The sequence below is a fragment of the Doryrhamphus excisus genome, linkage group LG3 (assembly GCF_037039965.1).
Source record: "Doryrhamphus excisus strain RoL-2023G ecotype Guam linkage group LG3, RoL_Dexc_Guam_v1.1, whole genome shotgun sequence".
NCBI classification, from domain to species: domain Eukaryota; kingdom Metazoa; phylum Chordata; class Actinopteri; order Syngnathiformes; family Syngnathidae; genus Doryrhamphus; species Doryrhamphus excisus.
Window position 1 is genome coordinate 5,158,882 of NC_136359.1, and position 26,062 is coordinate 5,184,943.

General features: G+C 35.8%; 1 protein-coding gene across 1 annotated transcript in view; it reads right to left on the minus strand.

Moving 5' to 3' along the window:
- Positions 1-26,062, minus strand: part of LOC131128346 (sperm-tail PG-rich repeat-containing protein 2) — a 47,254-nt gene that overhangs the window by 18,042 nt on the left and 3,150 nt on the right. Inside the window, exons 4-7 of the mRNA XM_078789257.1 lie at positions 25,065-25,235; positions 15,465-15,580; positions 15,114-15,225; positions 9,087-9,185 (exon numbers count right to left, since the gene is read on the minus strand). Coding sequence (XP_078645383.1) covers positions 9,087-9,185; positions 15,114-15,225; positions 15,465-15,580; positions 25,065-25,235 — 498 coding nt within the window. The remainder of the gene's footprint in view (positions 1-9,086; positions 9,186-15,113; positions 15,226-15,464; positions 15,581-25,064; positions 25,236-26,062) is intronic.

The following is a 26,062-nucleotide window of genomic DNA, read 5'->3' on the forward strand; positions in this document are numbered from 1 at the left end:
TTTCATCAAACATTTCCTTTGTCAGCCTCAGCAGTAGTGAGAGGGCACGCGCACACACACACACACACACACACACACACACACGCTAAAAGTGCCAGTAAGACTTCAGTCTGAGAGCATTATATGACATGAACAACGGTTCTACATTGTTATTCTTAATGTAAGGGTGTGGAAAATAATCGATATAAATCAATATATCGATATAAATCGATATATCATTCACTGGGTATGAATGCAATCGACGAGTGAAATCAAGATTCATCGCAATGCGTTTGTATTAAAATTGGTCAAATTAGCGGTGTTTTATTAATGTTCAACTTCACTCTATATGCTGTTCCCCAGGCGCCATGAATGCACCATCATTATTTCGTGTTTTGTATTGAATACGGACGGAAGCCGTGAGGCACATACAACAACTACAAGCAGCAGCGAGGAATTTCTATATTTAAAAGGGTAGAAGTTGTTTTTCACTTTCTGCTCCTCACTACTGTATTAGCCTAGCTGCTAGTGCATTCATATTAGCAGTATGTTTAGCACACAGGAATATAAACAAACATTGGTAATGGTAATGGTTTCATTTCATTTGAACATGCATCAGATTACAATTGAATGCATCCCATAATCAGTTCACAGTTCCACATGTCCAAAAGGAGTAGGAAGAAGCAAAGCTTATTATTATTTAATAATAATAATTTGCTTATAATTAATAAGCAAAGCTTATTAAGCAAAGCATATCGGAGTGCATTGATTTGAACTAAATGATTATCGCATCGCATCGCATCGCATCGTATCGCATCGTATCACATCGTATTGCATCGTATCGCATCGCATCGTATTGTATCGTATCGTATCGCATCGCATCGCATCGTGAAGAGGGTGAATCGTATCGCATCATATTGTGAAGAGGGTGAATTGTATCGCATCGTATCACATCATATTGTATCGCATCGTATCGCATCGTATCACATCATATTGTATCGCATCATATCGCTTCGTATCGCATCGTATCACATCGCATCGTATCACATCGCATCATATCACATCGCATCGTATCACATCGCATCATATCACATCGCATCGTATCGCATCGTATCACATCGCATCGTATCACATCGTATCGCATCGTGAAGAGGGTGAATCGTATCGCATCATATTGTGAAGATCGTGAATTGTATCGCATCGTATCGCATCGCATCGCATCACATCGTATCGTATCGTATCGTATCGTATCGTATCGTATCGTATCGTATCGCATTGCATCGTATCGTATCGTATCGCATCGTATCCCATCGTATCGCAACGTATCGCATCGTATCGCATCGTGAAGAGGGTAAATCGTATCGCATCATATCGTGAAGAGGGTGAATTGTATCGCATCGTATCGCATCGCATCGCATCGTGAAGAGGGTGAATCGTATCGCATCATATTGTGAAGAGCATGAATTGTATCGCATCGTATCACATCATATTGTATCGCATCGTATCGCATCGTATCGCTTCGTATCGCATCGTATCACATCGCATCGTATCACATCGCATCATATCACATCGCATCGTATTGCATCGTATCACATCGCATCGTATCACATCGTATCGCATCGTGAAGAGGGTGAATCGTATCGCATCATATTGTGAAGATCGTGAATTGTATCGCATCGTATCGCATCGCATCGCATCACATCGTATCGTATCGTATCGTATCGTATCGTATCGTATCGTATCGTATCGTATCGTATCGCATTGCATCGTATCGCATCGTATCGCATCGTATCGCAACGTATTGCATCGTATCGCATCGTGAAGAGGGTAAATCGTATCGCATCATATCGTGAAGAGGGTGAATTGTATCGCATCGTATCGCATCGCATCGCATCGTGATGAGGGTGAATCGTATCGCATCATATTGTGAAGAGCATGAATTGTATCGCATCGTATCGCATCGTATCGCATCGTATCACATCGTATCGCATCACATCGCATTGCATCGTATCGCATTGTATCGCATCGTATCGCAACGTATCGCAACGTATCGCATCATATCACATCGTATCGCATCGTGAAGAGGGTAAATCGTATCGCATCATATTGTGAAGAGGGTGAATTGTATCGCATCGTATCGCATCGCATCGCATCGTGAAGAGGGTGAATCGTGTCGCATCATATTGTGAAGAGCGTGAATTGTATCGCATCGTATCGCATCGTATCGCATCGTATCGCATTGTATCGCATCGTATCGTATCGCATCGTATCGCATCGTATCATATCGTATCGCATCGTATCACATCGTATCGCATCATATCGCATCATATCGCATCGTATCGCATCGTATCGCATCGTATCGTATCGTATCGTATCGTATCGTATCGCATCGTATCACATCGTATCGCATCGTATCGCATCGTATCGCATCGTATCGTATCGTATCGCATCGTATCACATCGTATCGCATCGTATACAACGGGACCATGTAACGTTGGACTTCAGTAACAGTTGGGCAGATAGTTAGCTTCGTATTGGCTCGTGTTCACGTGCCGTTGACAGATGAGCATATTTTTCTCTTGCTAGTCGGGAATCAGCAACTCCTACAACTTCTGCCTAATGCTTGCTGAAGCTGAACAAAATTAGCTTTACCTCACACCGGGAAAAAATATATACATTTCCTGGTAGCCATTGCTCAACTAAGAATGCCCATATAAGGACGTCCGGGTTGCAGTGATGTCAGTGGAACTCAGTGTTAAAAAAAAACACTGCATGCAGAGCCATCCAAAAGCACAAACCTCATTATTATATGACGCGTTGGCATTGTTTAACTCAAGAATACAATATTGTAACAACATTTATTGATCAGAAAAGCGGAAAAATATAACAGGCCCCCTCTGAATATGACACTTCTATAAAAATGTGACTTCAACCATCCCCCGGTAGAGTTAATAGAGGTTTTATGATGGTGACATTTTGACCCTGGAACAGATGAATTGGCTTTTCATGACTTTCTATGGGCAAAACTGCATTCAACCTGCGAGGGTCCGCTGAGCTTTTTAGTGACTAATGGGATGGAATGAGTAGCACCTTGGCCGTGACCGGGTGACTATTGCGCAAGAGACTTCTCACCTACCAATAAATAAACATCACATAACAAATGCATCCTGAAAGGAGGCAAGAATGTCTGAATGGCGACCCGCTGTACAGTCGTGAAGGTGGCAAGGCTGCAGAGTAATAGAATAAAGAAATATTCCAGAAAGAAAATAAGTAGAATATTGCTAATTAGAAGTCGTCATTTTCGCAACACCGCTTCCAACCTCGCAGGAGCAATTTTGGGAAAGGACTTCTGATGTTCCCGAAAGGGTGTGTTAGGATCATTCATTCATTCATTCATTTTCGGGCGAGAGGCGGGGTACACCCTGGACTGGTGGCCAGCCAATCACAGGGCACATATAGACAAACAACCATTCACACTCACATTCATACCTATGGACAATTTGGAGTCGCCAATTAACCTAGCATGTTTTTGGAATGTGGGAGGAAATCGGAGTAAACCCACGCAGAATGCTAGCAATGCTAACGTTAGCATGCAAACACATAGCATCACAGTGCTCACAGTGTTTATATCTGTTGACTAGCTATAAAAATGTATAAAAATGCTACTATGCTACTGTTAGCATGCTAGCAATGCTGAAGTGCCAAAATTAGCATGCTAACAACAAGCAAGATAGTGCTACATCTTTAAATGTCTACTTATGAAAATGGCTAAAAAGGCTACTATGACAATGTTAACATGCTAGCAATGATAACATTAGCATTCCAACACCTAGGATAATAGTGGTAAGTGTGCATTCATTTATTGCTGGAGCCTATCCCAGCTGTCTTCGGGAGACTGGTGGTCAGCCAATCACAGGGCACATGTGGACAAACAACCATTCACACTCACATTCATACCTATGGACAATTTGGAGTCGTTAATTAACCTAGCATGTTTTTGGAATGTGGGAGGAAACCGGAGTAAACCCACGCAGAATGCTAGCAATGCTAACGTTAGCATGCAAACACATAGCATCACAGTGCTCACAGTGTTTATATCTGTTGACTAGCTATAAAAATGTATAAAAATGCTACTATGCTACTGTTAGCATGCTAGCAATGCTGAAGTGCCAAAATTAGCATGCTAACAACAAGCAAGATAGTGCTACGTCCTTAAATGTCTACTTATTAAAATGGCTAAAAAAGGCTACTATGACAATGTTAACATGCTAGCAATGATAACATTAGCATGCCAACACCTAGGATAATAGTGGTAAGTGTACATTCATTTATTGCTGGAGCTTATCCCAGCTGTCTTCGGGAGACTGGTGGTCAGCCAATCACAGGGCACATGTGGACAAACAACCATTCACACTCACATTCATACCGATGGACAATTTGGAGTCGCCAATTAACCGAGCATGTTTTTGGAATGTGGGAGGAAACCGGAGTAAACCCACGCAGAATTCTAGCAATGCTAACGTTACCATGCAAACACATAACATCACAGTGCTCACAGTGTTTATATCTGTTGACTAGCTATAAAAATGTATAAAAATGCTACTATGCTACTGTTAGCATGCTAGCAATGCTGAAGTGCCAAAATTAGCATGCTAACAACAAGCATGATAGTGCTACATCTTTAAATGTCTACTTATGAAAATGGCTAAAAAGGCTACTATGACAATGTTAACATGCTAGCAATGATAACATTAGCATGCCAACACCTAGGATAATAGTGGTAAGTGTACATTCATTCATTGCTGGAGCCTATACCAGCTGTCTTCAGGAGACCGGTGGCCAGCCAATCACAAGGCACATATAGACAAACAACCATTCACACTCACATTCATACCGATGGACAATTTGGAGTCGCTAATTAACCTAGCATGTTTTTGGAATGTGGGAGGAAACCGGAGTAAACCCACGCAGAATGCTAGCAATGCTAACGTTAGCATGCAAACACATAGCATCACAGTGCTCACAGTGTTTATATCTGTTGACTAGCTATAAAAATGTATAAAAATGCTACTATGCTACTGTTAGCATGCTAGCAATGCTGAAGCGCCAAAATTAGCATGCTAACAACAAGCAAGATAGTGCTACGTCTTTAAATGTCTACTTATGAAAATGGCTAAAAAGGCTACTATGACAATGTTAACATGCTAGCAATGATAACATTAGCATTCCAACACCTAGGATAATAGTGGTAAGTGCACATTCATTTATTGCTGGAGCCTATACCAGCTGTCTTCGGGAGACTGGTGGTCAGCCAATCACAGGGCACATATAGACAAACAACCATTCACACTCACATTCATACCGATGGACAATTTGGAGTCGCTAATTAACCTAGCATGTTTTTGGAATGTGGGAGGAAATTGGAGTAAACCCACGCAGAATGCTAGCAATGCTAACGTTAGCATGCAAACACATAGCATCACAGTGCTCACAGTGTTTATATCTGTTGACTAGCTATAAAAAAATGTATAAAAATGCTACTATGCTACTGTTAGCATGCTAGCAATGCTGAAGTGCCAAAATTAGCATGCTAACAACAAGCATGATCATGCTACGTCTTTAAATGTCTACTTATGAAAATGGCTAAAAAGGCTACTATGACAATGTTAACATGCTAGCAATGATAACATTAGCATGCCAACACCTAGGATAATAGTGGTAAGTGTGCATTCATTTATTGCTGGAGCCTATCCCAGCTGTCTTCGGGAGACTGGTGGTCAGCCAATCACATGGCACATATAGACAAACAACCATTCACACTCACATTCATACCGATGGACAATTTGGAGTTGCTAATTAACCTAGCATGTTTTTGGAATGTGGGAGGAAACCGGAGTACCCGGAGAAAACCCACGCATGCACGGGGAGAACATGCAAACTCCACACAGAGATGGCCGAGGGTGGAATTGAACCCTAGTTGCGAGGTCTGCGCGCTAACCACACCACCGCTGTGCCGCCCGGTGTTAGGATCAGACACGTCTAAAATATCTTATATTGTCTTCCGTTGTCACGTCATGATAAATAGCGCATCACGCGTGGTCACATGACCCACTGTTTCAAGGCCAAAGTGGAGCGTGTTGTACATATGTGGAGGCCATCTGTCTCCGCTACACCAAGCTGGGCTTTGTTGGCGTTTGAATCTCATTTCATTGTCTTATGTTGTCACGCCTTGTTTTCCTTCCAACACAAACACAAGATAAATAGAAAACATCCGCTTGGAGAAGTTATTGTCCAGGATCATGAGACTTGATGGGGGGAAGATGGTTTTTGGGAAGAGGTGAGACGAGAACTGGAAGATTCCCACTGTTCCTCTTATCCTCTGCTCCCTCAGTGCCTCCTTATCTCGTTTCCTCTCCATCCCTCCGCAGGAGAACACTGTCACACAGGCACCGTCACACCCTGATCAAGATCTAAGAAAACTGTCGCCCGGGGTTCTAACGCCTCACACACACACATGTAGAGGCCATGTTTGTGTGTGTGTGTGTGTGTGTCATCCACGACGCTCCAACACAGCATGTGGCCACAGAAATGAGGTCGGGAACGTTGTATCACACACACACAGACGTTTGAAGCCAAGCCTACAGTCTGACATTGGTGGTTGTAAATATGAAACGCTGTTTCAGATTCATTTACAACCAGTGGAACCAGTCTGGTACTGGGATGATTCCATTTCCTTCTCCTGGTCACCTAATCCTCCATCTTGGCTGTGGAGCTAATTTATTCATTCATTCATTCGTTCGTTCGTTCAGAAGAGCATCAAAATATCTTCAATGTTCTTGAGGTTCTGCTGAGTGCTGACGAGGGTGATGATGTCACACTTCTCCTGGTCGCTCCTTCTCCTTCTGTTAACTTCTTCTCCATGTTCTCCTTCTCCTATTGGCTTCTCCTCGTAGCGTCTTCTCCTACTATGTTCTTCTTTTCCTCCTCTCATTATCTCCTACTTTGTCTTCTTCTCCTTCTTCTTCAGGTAGTTCATTCTCCTTCTACTATCTTCTTCTCCATCTTCTCCTTCTCCTATTGGGTTCTCCTGGTAGTGTCTTCTCCTACTATGTTCTTCTTTTCCTCCTCTCATTATCTTCTACTTTGTCTTCTTCTCCTTCTTTTCCTGGTAGCTCCTTCTCCTTCTCATACTATCTTCTTCTTTTCCTCCTCTCATTATCTTCTACTTTGTATTCTTCTCCTTATTCTCCAGGTAGCTCCTTCTCCTTCTGTTATCTTCTTCTCCATCTTCTCCTTCTCCCATTGGCTTCTCCTGGTAGCGTCTTCTCCTACTATGTTCTTCTTTTCCTCCTCTCATTATCTTCTACTTTGTCTTCTTCTCCTTTTTTTCCTGGTAGCTCCTTCTCCTTCTCCTACTATCTTCTTCTTTTCCTGCTCTCATTATCTTCTACTTTGTCTTCTTCTCATTCTTCTCCTGGTAGCTCCTTCTCCTTCTCCTACTATCTTCTTCTTTTCCTCCTCTCATTATCTTCTACTTTGTCTTCTTCTCATTCTTCTCCTGGTAGCTCCTTCTCCTTCTCATACTATCTTCTTCTTTTCCTCCTCTCATTATCTTCTACTTTGTCTTCTTCTCCTTCTTCTCCTGGTAGCTCCTTCTCCTTCTCATACTATCTTCTTCTTTTCCTCCTCTCATTATCTTCTACTTTGTCTTCTTCTCCTTCTTCTCCTGGTAGCTCCTTCTCCTTCTCATGCTATCTTCTTCTTTTCCTCCTCTCATTATCTTCTACTTTGTCTTCTTCTCCTTCTTCTCCTGGTAGCTCCTTCTCCTTCTCATACTATCTTCTTCTTTTCCTCCTCTCATTATCTTCTACTTTGTCTTCTTCTCCTTTTTCTCCTGGTAGCTCCTTCTCCTACTATGTTCTTCTTTTCCTCCTCTCATTATCTTCTACTTTGTCTTCTTCTCCTTCTTCTCCTGGTAGCTCCTTCTCCTTCTCCTACTATGTTTTTCTTTTCCTCCTCTCATTATCTTCTACTTTGTCTTCTTCTCCTTCTTCTCCTGGTAGCTCCTTCTCCTTCTCATGCTATCTTCTTCTTTTCCTCCTCTCATTATCTTCTACTTTGTCTTCTTCTCCTTCTTCTCCTGGTAGCTCCTTCTCCTTCTCATGCTATCTTCTTCTTTTCCTCCTCTCATTATCTTCTACTTTGTCTTCTTCTCCTTCTTCTCCTGGTAGCTCCTTCTCCTTCTCATGCTATCTTCTTCTTTTCCTCCTCTCATTATCTTCTACTTTGTCTTCTTCTCCAGCTCCTCCAGGTAGCTACTTTTTCTCCGTCGAGCTTCAGCGGTCAAGTGGTTAGCACGCAGACCTCACAGCTAGGAGACCAGGGTTCAATTCCACCCTCAGCCATCTCTGTGTGGAGTTTGCATGTTCTCCCCGTACATGCGTGGGTTTTCTCCGGGTACTCCGGTTTCCTCCCACATTCCAAAAACATGCTAGGTTAATTGGCGACTCCAAATTGTCCATAGGTATGAATGTGAGTGTGAATGGTTGTTTGTCTGTATGTGCCCTGTGATTGGCTGGCCACCAGTCCAGGAATTACCCCGCCTCTCGTCCGAAGACAGCTGGGATAGGGTCCAGCACTCCCGCGACCCTCGTGAGGAAAAGCGGTAGAAAATGAATGAATGAAAATAAAAATGGAGTGGGGGCCACTATTTGAGGAACTAGATTTCTCCCCATTGGAGGTGGACCCAGGAAGAAGCAGAAGCGATAGACGCCACATTGACTTCAGTTTGGGGAAGCGCTGCAGGCGACAAGCTGCACCTTTTCCAGGCCTCGCCAAGGACAGCAGCCCCCGGCGACGCCGCGTCCCGCTGCTTCTCAGACTCACACCGTGCACCGCCGCATTTCCATCACATCCCGGCCAGATGCTCGCGCCACACGACTGGAGAGCCAATTACTTTCCTGACATCTTTATTTGGAAAACGGGACGTCCAAACTTATGGAATTCATCGAGCGCTATCGTGACAGCAACACATCTTTTATCTTCCTGCCTGCAGGGCGGTGAAGATGAACTCGCCTAGCAGAGTGGGAGGTGTGTCGGGTTCCTACCTCGGTCTGGGACAGGAAGGGGGACGTGAACTGCTGCTTTGTGTCACCGGGCCTCTCAAACTGACCTCTGATGTCATAGTAGCCTGGACCAGGAACTCCCTGTTAGAGTCGAAGGACATCAAGTGGCAATTTTAGTTTTTAAAAATAAATGTAAAATTTTCTTTTTAATAAATTCAGCTACAAAACAAACAAAAGAACCCAACAATAGCTAAATAGAAAAATCTGCAGTAATTTTACAAGAATAAAGTCAAAATATTCAGAGAAATAAAATAAATGTAAATAATATAAATAATAAATATATAATAAAAATAAATCAAAAGATAATATAAGGCTATAATGTTACCACAGCAATATCATAATATTATGAGGAAACATTTAGTCATTTTAGTAGCATGAAGTTGAAATATTAAAAAAAACAACAAACAAAAAAAGATGGAAAATTAGGTGAGGAAAAAGTTATCATCTTACCAGAATAAAGTCCAAACATTATGGGAATAAAGTATTTTAATATTTAAAATTTACAGGGAGAAATTTTGAATACCAGAGTTGGAAAAATTAAAATAAGAAAATGGGAATAATAATACTAATAATACAAATAATAATAACAATATTATTATTATTATTATTATTATTATTATTATTATTATTATTATTATTATTATTATTATTATTATTATTATTATTATTATTATTATTATTATTATTATTATTATTATTATTATTATTATTAATAACAATATTAGCATTAATATTAATAACAATATTAATATTGATATTGATGTCAATAATAATAATAATAATAATAAAGAAAATGGTAATAAAGAAAATGGTAATAAAGTCAAGATAGTTGTATTCTAATGAGAAAAACATTTGCACATATTGTGGGAATAAAGTCATAATATTATGAAAACAATATTAATTTTCTCAATTATTTATAACAATTATTTAAAAAATATTATGTCATTGTACTAGCTTAGAATTAAAAAAATATTTAAAAAAAATAATAGGTTGGGAGGAAAAGGTTATAATATGATGGGAATAAAGTCAAAATATTACGGGAATAAACTCATTCTTTACAAAGATCGTTTAAAAACAATAATTTGCATAATATTATGAAAACCTTATTATTTTTCTCAATTATTTATAACAATTATTCAAAAAATATTATGTCATTGTACTAGCATAGAATTGAAATATTAAAGAAAAATATGTTGTGATATTTTGTGAGAAATAATTATCATTTTGGATAACTAAGTTGGGAGGAAAAGGTTATAATATGATGGGAATAAAGTCAAAATATTACGGGAATAAACTCATTCTTTACAAAGATCGTTTAAAAACAAAAATTCCCATAATATTATGAAAACAATATTATTTTTCTCAATTATTTATAACAATTATTCAAAAAATATTATGTCATTGTACTAGCATAGAATTGAAATATTAAAGAAAAATATGTTGTGATATTTTGTGAGAAATAATTATCATTTTGGATAATTAGGTTCGAAGGAAAAGGTTATAATAAAATGGGAATAAAGTCAAAATATTACAAAAAATAATAATAATAATAATAATAATAATAATAAATAAAATTTAAAAATAAATAAATAAATAAATAAAAATAAAATAAAATAAAATAAAATAAAATAAAATAAAATAAAATAAAAAAGTCAAAATATCACAGGAATAAACTCATTCTTTACAAAGATCGTTTAAAAACTCACACTAGATGACTTCCTCACCGCATTACAAGGATTGTTAGAGCAACATGTGCAGTAAAAGTGACTGATGTTCCACATGGATTAGTTCCATCTGTCAATCACCACCACTACTGATACACAGGAAGCTAAATAGCTAGTCCACAATAGGCGTTGTTGTGCCTTCTCAGGAAAACGCTGCCCTTCTGTGCTCAGGCCGCCACCACATGAACACCAGGATGTCCTCCGTTGTTGACCTTTTCACACACACACACTCTGAGCAGTTCAAAAGCCACTAAGTGTGTCGTAAAAAGCAGCGTTGAATGCTGTGGATTTCTGCATAAACCAATAAAGATGGCCTCCATCTTTATTCATGAGTCATCACGGGTCAGTGATGAATGTTGCATTCATTGACTGTACATCCCGTCACTCAGGCGATGCACAATGTGTGTCCTGTCAACACAATGTAGTTGCTGTAGTTGTGTAGTTGTACACATGGCAACAGTGTTATTTGGGGAAGTGGAACTCTGCAACAGAGAGTGTTGAAGTGAAAAAAAGATATTCCTGCTAGACTGTTTTTTTTTTTTTAGAGAAGAAGAAAACACGACAGAGATTTCAACTTGGAGGCGTACTATTTTTAACAGGACTGCAGTGTTTGACAATGTGAAGTCGGAAAGATGACAGCTGCATGGAGTAGTACTATGGGATGTAAACGCTCAAGTCTGCTGGACTACTAATACTCAAAAAAGGGAGTCCAACAATAGTAATAATATAAAAGTAGATAATTATTAGTGTTACCGTGAGTAATAAAACATTTAAAACAAATGCTGTCATTTGCACTGTATTGGACGCTAATTTTTCCATCACGCTTTGAACCCTTGTGGTTGAAAGCCGATCGTTCTGGCATCTTTTGCTCTGGTCTGGCGAGTGGATCTTGCCAGCGTGGAGCGGCATCAAGACATCTACTGTCGCTGGCAGGTTTCAGGGGCCTGGACTGCTGCATGTGGAGGAGGACAGCATGGGCTTTCACATTATTACTCTATGTATTAATGGTCATATCACTGTATTATTATTTCTCTTATAAAAAAATGTGAACAAAAATTAAATTAAATTAAATTAAATTAAATTAAATTAAATTAAATTATTTCTTATATTTAAAGATTTAAAAATATACATACACATTACCAATACAAATAGATTATATTTAGAATATATATCATTTATAGATCTTGGTCATATCACTGTATTATTATTTCTCTTATAAAAAAAATGTAAACAAAAATTAAATTAAATTAAATTAACTTAAATTAAATTAAATTAAATTAAATTAAATTAAATTAAATTAAATTAAATTAAATTAAATTAAATTAAATTAAATTATTTCTTATATTTAAAGATTTAAAAATATACATACACATTACCAATACAAATAGATTATATTTAGAATATATATCATTTATAGATCTTGGTCATATCACTGTATTATTATTTCTCTTATAAAAAAAATGTAAACAAAAATTAAATACAGTTAAATAAAATTAAATAAAATTAAATAAAATTAAATAAAGTTAAATAAAATTAAATAAAATTATTTCCTATATTTAAATATTAAAAAATATACATACACATTACCAATATAAATAGATTATATTTAGAATATGTATGATTTATAGATCTTAGTTTTACTTATAACAGTTTTTACACTTTAAATATACACTTTGAAAAGTAAACAGTCATTTTTGCTATTATTCACATTTTCTTATATTTAAATATTTTAAAATAATGTATAGGTATAGTGCTTTATTGTCTAATTTAAAATGCAGTGTTAATTTTGTATACAGTCCTACTTATTCACATTTATCATAATTATTGCATTTTAAATACATAATTTAGATCCTCTTAAAACTAAACAAAATTATTTCCATTATTATTAATATCTTCATATTTAAACTTTTTAATAATATATCTTTTAGCTCTTTGTGATCTAATTGACATACATACATATATAATAATTTTGTATACAGTGCTACTTATTCTTATATATAGTAGTTATTATGTTTTAAATATATATTTTAAATAATTTTACAAGTAAAATTGTAGTTGTAATTGAAATAAATAAATGCATTGCTAATTTTGGTGCAATTCAACACCAATTTTTATTCTTTTTTCATTCTTATTTGAACAGTAGATTATTATTGTTGATTGACTTTATTTACAATAATTTTTCATGGGTGTTGTTATCATGTGTGATGAAGTGGTGATGGAGCTCGTTATTATTCAAGGTCTAACATCTAATCCAGCAATTACACTTTTCACCATTCCAAAATGGTGACCGGGAAAAAAATTGAAGGAAGGAAAGTGAGGATGAGGAGGGGCGTGGGGGGGGGTGTCTTAAGTGTGTTCACCCCATCCTAAAGGGAGACGGGTATCGCACAACTGCACAACTGAGTGAGCCCTGATGTTGTATAAACGAGAGTGTGCGTGTGCATGTCACAATATGTGCTGATGTTGGACTCAAAGCTCAAAGCTGACACTCTACTGACCCCTAAAGGGAAACAAGAGAATTTGAGCTTCACTAGATTGCGCAAGTGCGCTTTTTCCTAACCCAGTGGAGCACAGTGCCCACCCCCGATTTGAAATACTAGAGAAAGTTATCCTATCTATTTGTTTATGTCGACTGTACAGACTGCAAGTGACACTGAAAGCATTTAAATGAAGTGAAGTGAAGTGAAGTGAAGTGAAGTGAAGTGAAGTGAAGTGAATTTAATTTAATTTAATTTAATTTAATTTAATTTAATTTAATTTAATTTAATTTAATTTAATTTAATTTAATTTAATTAAATTTTTGGATTTAATTTAAGTTTTAAATTAAATTTAATTTAAATTTTATTCATTTTTTTAATTTTTAATTTAATTTTTAAATTAAATTAAATTTTATTGAATTTAATAAAAATTTATGTATTTTTTAATTTAATTTAATTTAATTTAAAAAATCAAAAAATTAAAAAATTAAAAATTTAAAAAATTAAAAATTTAAAAATGTAAAAATTTAAAAATGTAAAAATGTAAAAATTTAAAAATTTAAAAATTTAAAAATTTAAAAATTTAAAAAATAAATAAATATTTTTTTTCATTAAATTAAATGTAAAAATTAAATTAAATTAAATTAAATTAAATTAAATTAAATTAAATTAAATTAAATTAAATTAAATTAAATTATTTCTTATATTAAAATATTTAAAAATATACATACACATTACCAATACAAATAGATTATATTTAGAATATATATGATTTATAGATCTTAGTTTTATTTATAATAGTTTTTATACTTTAAATATACACTTTAAAAAGTAATTTTTGCTATTATTCACATTTTGTTATATTTAAATATTTTAAAATAATAGGTAGGTATAGTGCTTTATTGTCTGATTTAAAATGCATTGTTAATTTTGTATACAGTCCTACTTATTCACATTTATCATAATTATTGCATTTAGATCATCTTAAAACTAAACAAAATTCATTCCATTATTAATAATATCTTCATATTTATCATTTGAATAATATATATTTTTTAGCTCTTTGTGATCTAATTGACATACATACATATATAAATTATAAATTTAATTTAAATTTTATTCATTTTTTTTATTTTTAATTTAATTTTTAAATTAAATTAAATTTTATTGAATTTAATTAAAATTTATGTATTTTTTAATTTAATTTAATTTAATTTAAAAAATTAAAAAATTAAAAAATTAAAAAATTAAAAAATTAAAAAATTAAAAAATTTAAAAATTTAAAAATTTAAAAATTTAAAAATTTAAAAATTTAAAAATTTAAAAATTTAAAAATTTAAAAATTTAAAAAATAAATAAATATTTTTTTAATTAAATTAAATTAAATTAAATTAAATTAAATTAAATTAAATTAAATTAAATTAAATTAAATTAAATTAAATTAAATTAAATTAAACGTAATTTTCCTGAAATAATTAAATTAAATTAAATTAAATTAAATTATTTCAGAAAAATGCAACAAAATGGAGAGCATCCAAGCATCAAATTGCATGTTGAGTACTATAAATGTGTACATGTTGGCAGGTCTGCACTAACATTGAAAGTACTCCCTACCTCCTGTTCATTATGTGAGACGCTAACCTAACCATGACTAGACGTCCAGTACCACTGGAAGCAGATCTCCACTGAAAATACAATTCCTGTGTATATAAATGAACTTTTATCCAGATTCTCACCAACTAGCATTATTTTTTTTGCTGAATGTCATTCTACTTTATGTGGTGTGATATCGTACAACACAAACTTGCCTTTTTTTCCTCCTGGATGGGCAAAAGGTCGTGGTAACGAGGTATAACCAGCTGGGCCCCGCCCCTCCGCTCTTTTCGCATGTTTACATTCTCGTAGTGTGTTTCTGGGACGCTGCCAGGAGAAAGGATGTGATTGGATAATGCAGGCGTATCTACTATCTACTTAATCACCAGACGGCGACGTTCATCATCAGCGGTTTAATAATATCATGTACATTATGCATTATTATTATTATTACTAGCATCTCTTCTACTTTCACATGCATGCAGGGATTCCGTGAGTGCGTGTACTTCCCTACGGGATATATAATGCACATATTGACCCGTGCGAACAGCAGACGTGCTACTCACATCTCAGGGTAATAGTGGCCTGGACCTGGGCCTTCATACTTCACCGCTTCGCCCCTCTTTGCCGTCATGTTGCCAAAGTGGACGCCTTTATACTTTTGTGCACAAGTCTTCTCTGCCTGGACACGAGGCAATGAAGACGATGAGGATGAGGAGAAGGGAGCAGGAAGACACCAAAAAAGGAAGAAAAGGGGGTTAGAAGATTATGAGGTGGAATGAATAAGAGATAAGATAAATGGATGAAGGAAGGATTCCGTTGCTTCGTTGCGTGTTATCGCTTTATAGTGAGGCCTGGTCAAGTTGAAGGTGAACGGGACGTGAAGTTCAGCCAAAAGCCCGAAATATGCCACCATCCTTTCAGGATTTCACCCCAACACACACGCTAACACTTTTACTTTTTTGACATACACAAAATGTATTGAATGAATCCACAATGACATTGTGGCGTGTTTATCGATCATGAGCTAGTAGATAATTATTAGTGTTACCGTGAGTAATAAAACATTTAAAACAAATGCTGTCATTTGCACTGTATTGGACGCTAATTTTTCCATCACACTTTGAACCCTTGTGGTTGAAAGCCGATCGTTCTGGCATCTTTTGCTCTGGTCTGGCGAGTGGATCTTGCCAGCGTGGAGCGGCATCAAGACATCTACTGTCGCTGGCAGGTTTCAGGGGCCTGGACTGCTGCATGTGGAGGAGGACAGCATGGGCTTTCACATTATTACTCTATGTATTAATGGTCATATCACTGTGTTGTGGCGTGTTTATCGATCATGAGCTATCGGAAAAGCTAGTTCAACCCAAATTGCAGGAGGTCAATACTCAATATAACAGTCTAAATCACGGTGTCATCACACTAAAATCGTCACGCAGCAACTTAACATCAAAATTTACAACTAACAAATGCAAATATTAAAAAGGCACAGTATTTAAACGATTAGTAGTAGTTCTGAAGTAAAGGAGATGTTGTGGGATTAGAACATGGCCGTAAGATAGCGTAGCGGCTTATGCACCGGAAATGACTAGATATTTGTATATAGCAAAGGTTTTTACTGGAAATTACTGGATATTTATATATGGAAATTACTGGATATTTGTATATAGCAAAGGTTTTTACTGGTTTTTACCGGAAATTACTGGATATTTATATATGGAAATGACTGGATATTTGTATATAGCAAAGGTTTTTACTGGTTTTTACCGGAAATTACTGGATATTTGTATATAGCAAAGGTTTTTACTGGGGTTACCGGAAATGACTAGATATTTGTATATAACAAAGGTTTTTACTGGTTTTTACCGGAAATTACTGGATGTTTATATATGGAAATGACTGGATATTTGTATATAGCAAAGGATTTTACAGTTTTTTACTGGAAATTACTGGATATTTGCATATAGCAAAGGTTTTTACTGGGTTTACCGGAAATGACTGGATATTTGTATATAGCAAAGGATTTTACTGGTTTTTACTGGAAATTACTGGATATTTGTATATAGCAAAGGTTTTTACTGGTTTTACCAGAAATTACTGGATATTTGTATATAGCAAAGGTTTTTACCAGAAATTACTGGATATTTGTATATAGCAAAAGTTTTTACCAGAAATTACTGGATATTTGTATATAGCAAAGGTTTTTACCAGAAATGACTGGATATTTGTACAGTGAAGAAAATAAGTATTTGAACACCCTGCTATTTTGCTATTTCTCCCACTTAGAAATCATGGAGGGGTCTGAAATTTTCATCGTAGGTGCATGTCCACTGTGAGAGAGATAAACTAAAAAGAAAAATCCAGAAATCACAATGCATGATTTTTTAACAATTTATTTGTGTGATACAGCTGCAAATAAGTATTTGAACACCTGAGAAAATGAATGTTAATATTTGGTACAGTAGCCTTTGTTTGCTATTACAGAGGTCAAACGTTTCCTGTAGTTTTTCACCAGGTTTGCACACACTGCAGGAGGGATCTTGGCCCACTCCTCCACACAGATCTTCTCTAGATCAGTCAGGTTTCTGGGCTGTTGCTGAGAAACACGGAGTTTGAGCTCCCTCCAAAGATTTTCGATTGGGTTCAGGTCTGGAGACTGGCTGGGCCATGCTAGAACCTTGATATGCTTCTTACGGAGCCACTCCTTGGTTTTCCTGGCTGTGTGCTTCGGGTCGTTGTCGTGTTGGAAGACCCAGCCACGACCCATCTTCAATGCTCTGACAGAGGGAAGGAGGTTGTTCCCCAAAATCTCACAATACACGGCCCCAGTCATCCTCTCTTTAATGCAGTGCACTCGTCCTGTCCCATGTGCAGAAAAACACCCCCAAAGCATGATGCTACCACCCCCATGCTTCACAGTAGGGATGGTGTTCTTCGGATTGTACTCTTCATTCTTCTTCCTCCAAACACGCTTATTGGAATTATGACCAAAAAGTTCTATTTTGGTCTCATCTGACCATAAAACTTTCTCCCATGACTCCTCTGTATCATCCAAATGGTCATATGCAAACTTAAGACGGGCCTTGACATGTGCTGGTTTAAGCAGGGGAACCTTTCGTGCCATGCATGATTTCACATCATGACGTCTTAGTGTATTACCTACAGTAACCTTGGAAACGGTGGTCCCAGCTCTTTTCAGGTCATTGACCAAGTCCTGTCGTGTAGTTCTGGGCTGATTCCTCACCTTTCTTAGAATCATTGAGACCCCACGAGGTGATATCTTGCATGGGGCTCCACTCCGATTGAGATTGACCGTCATGTTTAGCTTCTTCCATTTTCTAATGATAGCTCCAACAGTGGACCTTTTTTCACCAAGCTGCTTGGTAATTGCTCCGTAGCCCTTTCCAGCCTTGTGGAGGTGTACAATTTTGTCTCTGGTGTCTTTGGACAGCTCTTTGGTCTTCGCCATGTTACAAGTTAAAGTCTTACTGATTGTATGGGGTGGACAGGTGTCTTTATGCAGCTAACGACCTCAAACAGGTGCATCTGATTCAGGATGATACATGGAGTGCAGGTGGACTTCTAATGGGCAGACTAACAGGTCTTTCAGGGTCAGAATTCTAGATGATACACAGGTGTTCAAATACTTATTAGCAGCTGTATCACACAAATAAATTGTTAAAAAATCATGCATTGTGATTTCTGGATTTTTCTTTTTAGTTTATCTCTCTCACAGTGGACATGCACCTACGATGAAAATTTCAGACCCCTCCATGATTTCTAAGTGGGAGAAATAGCAAAATAGCAGGGTGTTCAAATACTTATTTTCTTCACTGTATATAGCAAAGGATTTTACTGGTTTTTACTGGAAATGACTGGATATTTGTATATCGCAAAGGTTTTTACTGTTTTTTACCAGAAATTACTGGATATTTGTATATAGCAAAGGTTTTTACCGGAAATTACTGGATATTTGTATATAGCAAAGGTTTTTACTGGTTTTACCAGAAATTACTGGATATTTGTATATAGCAAAGGTTTTTACTGGTTTTTACTGGAAATGACTGGATATTTGTATATAGCAAAGGTTTTTACTGGTTTTTACTGGAAATGACTGGATATTTGTATATAGCAAAGGTTTTTACTGGTTTTTACTGGATATTTGTATATAGCAAAGGTTTTTACTGGTTTTTACTGGAAATTACTGGATATTTGTATATAGCAAAGGTTTTTACTGGTTTTTACTGGAAATGACTGGATATTTGTATATAGCAAAGGTTTTTACTGGAAATGACTGGATATTTGTATATAGCAAAGGTTTTTACTGGTTTTTACTGGAAATGACTGGATATTTGTATATAGCAAAGGTTTTTACTGGTTTTTACTGGATATTTGTATATAGCAAAGGTTTTTACTGGTTTTTACTGGAAATTACTGGATATTTGTATATAGCAAAGGTTTTTACTGGAAATGACTGGATATTTGTATATAGCAAAGGTTTTTACTGGTTTTTACTGGAAATGACTGGATATTTGTATATAGCAAAGGTTTTTACTGGTTTTTACTGGATATTTGTATATAGCAAAGGTTTTTACTGGTTTTTACTGGAAATGACTGGATATTTGTATATAGCAAAGGTTTTTACTGGTTTTTACTGGAAATGACTGGATATTTGTATATAGCAAAGGTTTTTACTGGTTTTTACTGGATATTTGTATATAGCAAAGGTTTTTACTGGTTTTTACTGGAAATTACTGGATATTTGTATATAGCAAAGGTTTTTACTGGAAATGACTGGATATTTGTATATAGCAAAGGTTTTTACTGGTTTTTACTGGAAATTACTGGATATTTGTATATAGCAAAGGTTTTTACTGATTTTTACCGGAAATTACTGGATATTTGTACATATATAGCAAAGGTTTTTACTGGTTTTTACTGGAAATTACTGGATATTTGTATATAGCAAAGGTTTTTACTGGGTTTACCGGAAATTACTGGATATTAGTATATGGAAATGATTGGATATTTGTATATAGCAAAGGTTTTTACTGATTTTTACCGGAAATGACTGGATATTTGTATATAGCAAAGGTTTTTACTGGGTTTACCAGAAATGACGGGATATTTGTATATAGCAAAGGTTTTTCCCAGTAAGGGCCACATCGTGAAAAATAAAAGGATGCATATTTTGACTTTATTCTTATGATTACTGCTGATTTTTTTCAATTTTTGCTGTTGTCTGTTTTGTTTTGTTTTTTTACTTTAATAATGATTTGGACTGCATGAGAAAGTGCAATGGAAAACGTAGCACTCCCAACCCCATGGTCATTCATATATTAATGTACAACAGAACCAATGCTGCAATGGCAGTAATGCGTGGTGGAGGGTTGGTGTAGCACAGTGTGGCATCTAACCAGAAGAGAGACTTGTACCGCTTCATTATTCATCTCTATTGAGTTCATGCTCCCGAACTCAAATCTGAGAGCTCGAGCCGTGCTTTAATAAAAAAAAAAATTTTAAAAAAGAAGCCCAAAAAAAACACGTAAACTTTGAAATCAAAGCGCCTCAACTTCTATGAGAAGTTCTTCCTTGACCCAGCTGTCCGGCCCTGTTCACTCTGACACATCCTGATGGGAAGAAGATGCACGTCTGACTCAAAAGGAAGAACTCCACGGGGTGCCTGTCTCCTGATCTTCGCGTTTGAACAGCGAGCGCCGGAAGAGATCGCAGGTTCAATCCCCTGTGATCCAATGAAGGGTGGGGGGGACCACAAAGATGTTGTGATAGTTGTTCTTCAAAAGAGAGTAGCTGTTTATTTAGCGTGGCACGCAGACATAAGCAGCATGATGATGCTATCACTGCTGCTGGAGTCCAAAGCCATGAATTGCATTTTTATGTCAATAAGGGGCTTTAAAAGCAAAAACAACACAAAACAATACATATAATACTCAACTAATACTCAACTATTGAGTATAGTACTCAACAAGCTATTTTGGCAGTGTCAAATCATTCATTCATTCATTCATTCATTCATTTTCTACCGCTTTTTCCTCCATTATTACTCTATGTATTAATGGTCATGTCACTGTATTATTATTTATCTTGTAAAAAGAAATGTAAATTAAATTAAATTAAATTAAATTAAATTAAATTAAATTAAATTAAATTAAATTAAATTAAATTAAATTAAATTAAATTAAATTAAATTAAATTAAATTAAATTAAATTAAATTATTTTCTACTGCTTTTTCCTCCCAAGGGTCGCAAGGGTTGCTGGAGCCTATCCCAGCTGTCTTTGGGCGAGAGGCGGGGTACACCCTGGACTGGTGGCCAGCCAATCACAGGGCACATATAGACAAACAACCATTCACACTCACATTCATACCTATGGACAATTTGGAGTCGCCAATTAACCTAGCATGTTTTTGGAATGTGGGAGGAAAACCGGAGTACCCGGAGAAAACCCACGCGTGCACGGGGAAAACATGCAAACTCCACACAGAATTGAACCCTGGTCTCCTAGCTGTGAGGTCTGCGCGCTAAACACTAGACCGCCGTGCCGCCCCGGTGTCAAATCAATGTAGTTGAAATCATTTTTAAACCTTAAATTAGCCTCAAATAGCGATGATAGCGACAAAATATCACACATTTGTTCCTCGTGAGAAAAAATGCTCCGTTGAAAAACCATAAAAGACGCCATTTTTTCCCATACATTTGTATTTATTTATTTTTCATTTTTCTGGGTTTCAGGTCTTTGTATTTTCTATTTAGCCACCAGATGGCGCTACTTTTTTCCCATTCAAAGCATGCAGCAACATTATAGTCATAGTGAAATTATTATTATTATTATGCGGCCTCCCTTTTCGAGTTACTTTTCGAGGGGTGTTAGGACACAATATATGAGTTTGAACGGGACAAAGTCAAACTTGTTTGATGTGGAAAAACATAAAGCTGTTTTTTTTTAATCATGAGGGTCCAAAGTGTTGACCCGTTAAGTGTTAAATACTTTTTTTTCTCCATATATTGACTTCAATGAGGTCATGGTTTCATTGCGGAAAGTAGATGGTTGAACTATCAAGAGGCTTTTTTTAGTAGTATTTTGACACAACCCGGACCAACCACTCAAGTACACTCTTGACGCCCATCAGATGACATCACTGAGAGCCAGCGTCATCATTGTGTAAGTGTGTGTGTGTGTGTGTTATGACTCTAACGGGTCTACAAGAAGGAATAATAATTACTAATGGCTCCCCTCGCTGCCTGCATATAAAATGGATGAGCATTGTGACTTGTGCTAAAGTGGAGCTGCACTCATTAGCCATGGAAATGGATTTTGAGGATAACTCAATAGGGGTGGAGTGCTGCTTCACTGGTGCATTACATGCGCACAACACTAATGGGCATCACTGTTACACACACACATGCACACAAATTAGGGGATTTAAAAAAAAAATGCATTGGGACAAGCGGCCATATAGTACATACAGGAAGTGGAAATATGGAGCATATTTCACTAATATGACTTTCTTTAGATACAATTGGCTCAAAAATATGTAAGTGACATGAAGGTTGAAGACAGAGTGGGTAATGATGATCTTCATAAAAGAAGGTGGTAATGTTTTCTAAGCTTTATGTTAGCAGGATTATGCAGGAATGACTTAATGGCGTCAACTGATGCGAGCAAAACCGTTCATGGAGACAAACAACCATTCACACTCACATTCATACCTATGGACATGTTTTTGGAATGTGGGAGGAAACCGGAGTACCCGGAGAAAACCCACGCATGCACGGGGAGAACATGCAAACTCCACACAGAGATGGCCGAGGGTGGAATTGAACCCTGGTCTCCTAGCTGTGAGGTCTGCGCGCTAACCACTAGACCGCCGTGCCGCCCCTGATGACGACATCAAATTGTACATTCCTGCTAGAAAATTCTTCCATAAAGTCATTCTTCCACGTTTGATACCAGTTGGCCTCGCCAGTGTTTTTTGTGCTGCGTTTAAGAAAATCGGAAAGTTGGTAATCCAACTTAGCGCTTATGAGGCGCAACCTCATCTCAAAGCAATGTACTAATGATCTGACTGTGTTGTTTCATCAAGTGACATTAGAAGTAAAGCATACACATTAAAACAGCTCATGACCGCCATTTTTTGGGGTTAGGGGCAACTTTTGTTTTGTTGTAAATTCTCAGAATTTTACAACTTTTATTTTCCTAAATTTAAGACTTTTGTTCTCGTAAGTGAGTTGTACATTATTCTCGTAAATTTACGGCTTTTATTCTCGTGAATGAGTCGTACTTTATTCTCGTAAATTTACGGCTTTTCTTCTCATAAGTGAGTCATACTTTATCCTTGTAAATTTACGACTTTTATTCTCGTGAATGAGTCGTTCTTTATTCTTGTAAATTTACGACCTTTTTTATGACTTTAAATTAGTCGTACTTTATTCTCGTAAATGAGTCGTACTTTATTCTCGTAAATGAGTCGTTCTTTATTCTTGTAAATATACGACTTTTCTTCTCGTAAATTAGTCGTACTTTATTCTCGTAAATGAGTCGTACTTTATTCTCGTAAATGAGTCGTACTTTATTCTTGGAAATGTACGACTTTTCTTCTCGTAAATTAGTCGTACTTTATTCTCGTAAATGAGTCGTACTTTATTCTCGTAAATTTACGATTTGTGTTCTCGAAGATTAGTCGTACTTTATTCTCGTAAATGAGTCGTACTTTATTCTCGTAAATTTACGATTTGTGTTCTCGAAGATTAGTCGTACTTTATTCTCGTAAATTTACGATTTGTGTTCTCGAAGATTAGTCTACTTTATTCTCATAAATTTGACTTTTCTTCTCGTGAATGTATGACTTTTCTTCTCATAAATGAGTTGTACTTTATTCTCGTAAATTTACGACTTGTGTTCTCTTAGATGAGTCGCACTTTATTCTCGTAAATTTAAGACTTTTGTTCTCGTAAATGAGTTGTACATTATTCTCGTAAATTTACGACTTTTATTCTCGTGAATGAGTGTACTTTATTCTGATAAATTCACACCTTTCTTCTCGTAAATGAGTCGTTCTTTATTCTCGTAAATTTACGACTTTTCTTCTCGTAAATTTACGACTTTTCTTCTCATAAATTAATCATACTTAATTCTCGTAAATGCGTCATAGTTTATTCTCGTAAATTTACGACTTTTCTTCTCGTAAATTTATGACTTTTCTTCTCGTAAATGAGTCGTACTTTATTCTCGTAAATGAGTCGTACTTCATTCTCATAAATTTACAACTTTTCTTCTCGTAAATGAGTCGGAATTTATTCTCGTAAATTTACGACTTGTGTTCTCTTAGATGAGTCGTACTTTATTCTCGTAAATTTAAGACTTTTGTTCTCGTAAATGAGTCGTACATTATTCTCGTAAATTTACAACTTTTATTCTCATAAATGAGTCGTAATTCATTCTCGTAAATTTACGACTTGTGTTCTCATAGATGAGTTGTACTTTATTCTCGTACATTTACAACTTTTCTTCTTGTAAATGAGTTGTACTTTATTCTCGTAAATGTATTACTTGTTTTCTCGTAGATTAATTGTGCTTTATTCTCGTAAATTTACGACTTTTCTTCTCGTAAATGAGTCGTACTTTATTCTTGTGAATATACGACGTGTGTTCTTGTAGATGAGTCGTAAATTTCAAACTCATTTTGATTCATTTACGAGAACAAAAGTCGAAATGAGTTTGAAATTTACGACTCATTTATGAACACAAGAATTTACGAGAGTAAAGTTGGAAATTCTCATACACTTATGTCTTTAATCCTTCATTGTCCTAATTTTAGGATGAAGTCGTAAAATTCAGACAATGTCGAGAATTTGCGACTTTTGTTCTCATAAATGAGTCGTAAATTTCCGACTTAATTCTCGTAAATGTACGACTTTTTTTGGCTGAAATTTCTGACTTTATCCTGGTAACCTCACCACTTTATTCTCGAAATCACAGATTTATTTTTCCATTGTGGAACCTAATTTTGAAAAAATAATACAAATAATATGAAAATATGATGGGAAAGAGGTCAAAATAATAGGTAATTATAATCTACTAGTACACCTAAACTACCAGGTTAGTGGTGACCCAATCAATAGTAGTACTGTAGTAGTATACATACAGTGAGAGGGTTGTAGTAGGCGGGGCCCAGGCTGGCGTCTCTGGTTGGAGGCTCCTGCTTGCGTAGCACCCCCATGGCGTCCTCCTCGTAGCCACAGGCTTGACCCGGGGAGGGAATGGATGGAACGTCTGACTGTCCGACAAGCCTCTGGAGACTTTTGGCTTGATACACCTCCACATCGGAAGAAAGCAACAGCATGACTTATTTATGGACTCCAATTGTTAAGCGCTACAGGGACTCGGGATAAGACCTGCATGTACATTTGTGTGTGCTCTAGTATTAGGAGCATACAGTATCTCAAACAAGGAGTGCTTTCACTTTCACCTTTAGGCTGCAGCGCACTTGAAGGCTTTTAGTCCCTGCTACATTTTTTTTTAAACATTCAGATCATCTATCTCATCATGTTCCAGCCTGGATGAGCTAAAAGCACTTCTTTTCTCCAAGGTTCCTGTCACAAAGCAAGAGGTTCAACTATGGATGTTATTTTAGAAACCACACTGATGCACCGTTAAAATGTTTTTAAGACAAATTTGGCTCAATTAAAATACATGCTATAAATAAAACGGAGGAATTGGAGATAATATCAACTTATTATTAAATAGATATTATTAAATAGATGGAAACAGAACTTTTTGTCTTATTTTTCAATTTGCTATTAAATACCAAATTATTTATAATATATATATATATAATACTATATATAATTATATATATATATAATTATCTAATTATATATATATAATTTATATATATTTATATATATATATAGACACAATTAAATAATTTTATATATATAATTGTGTATATATATATACATATATATATATATATATATATATATACATATATATATATATATATATATATATATATATATATATATATTGCAACTATTAATATTGAATATTTCATGTTTTTCTTGGGGCGGGTTTTATATATAAAATTATATATAATTACATATAATTATACATATATATATATTGCAACTATTAATATTG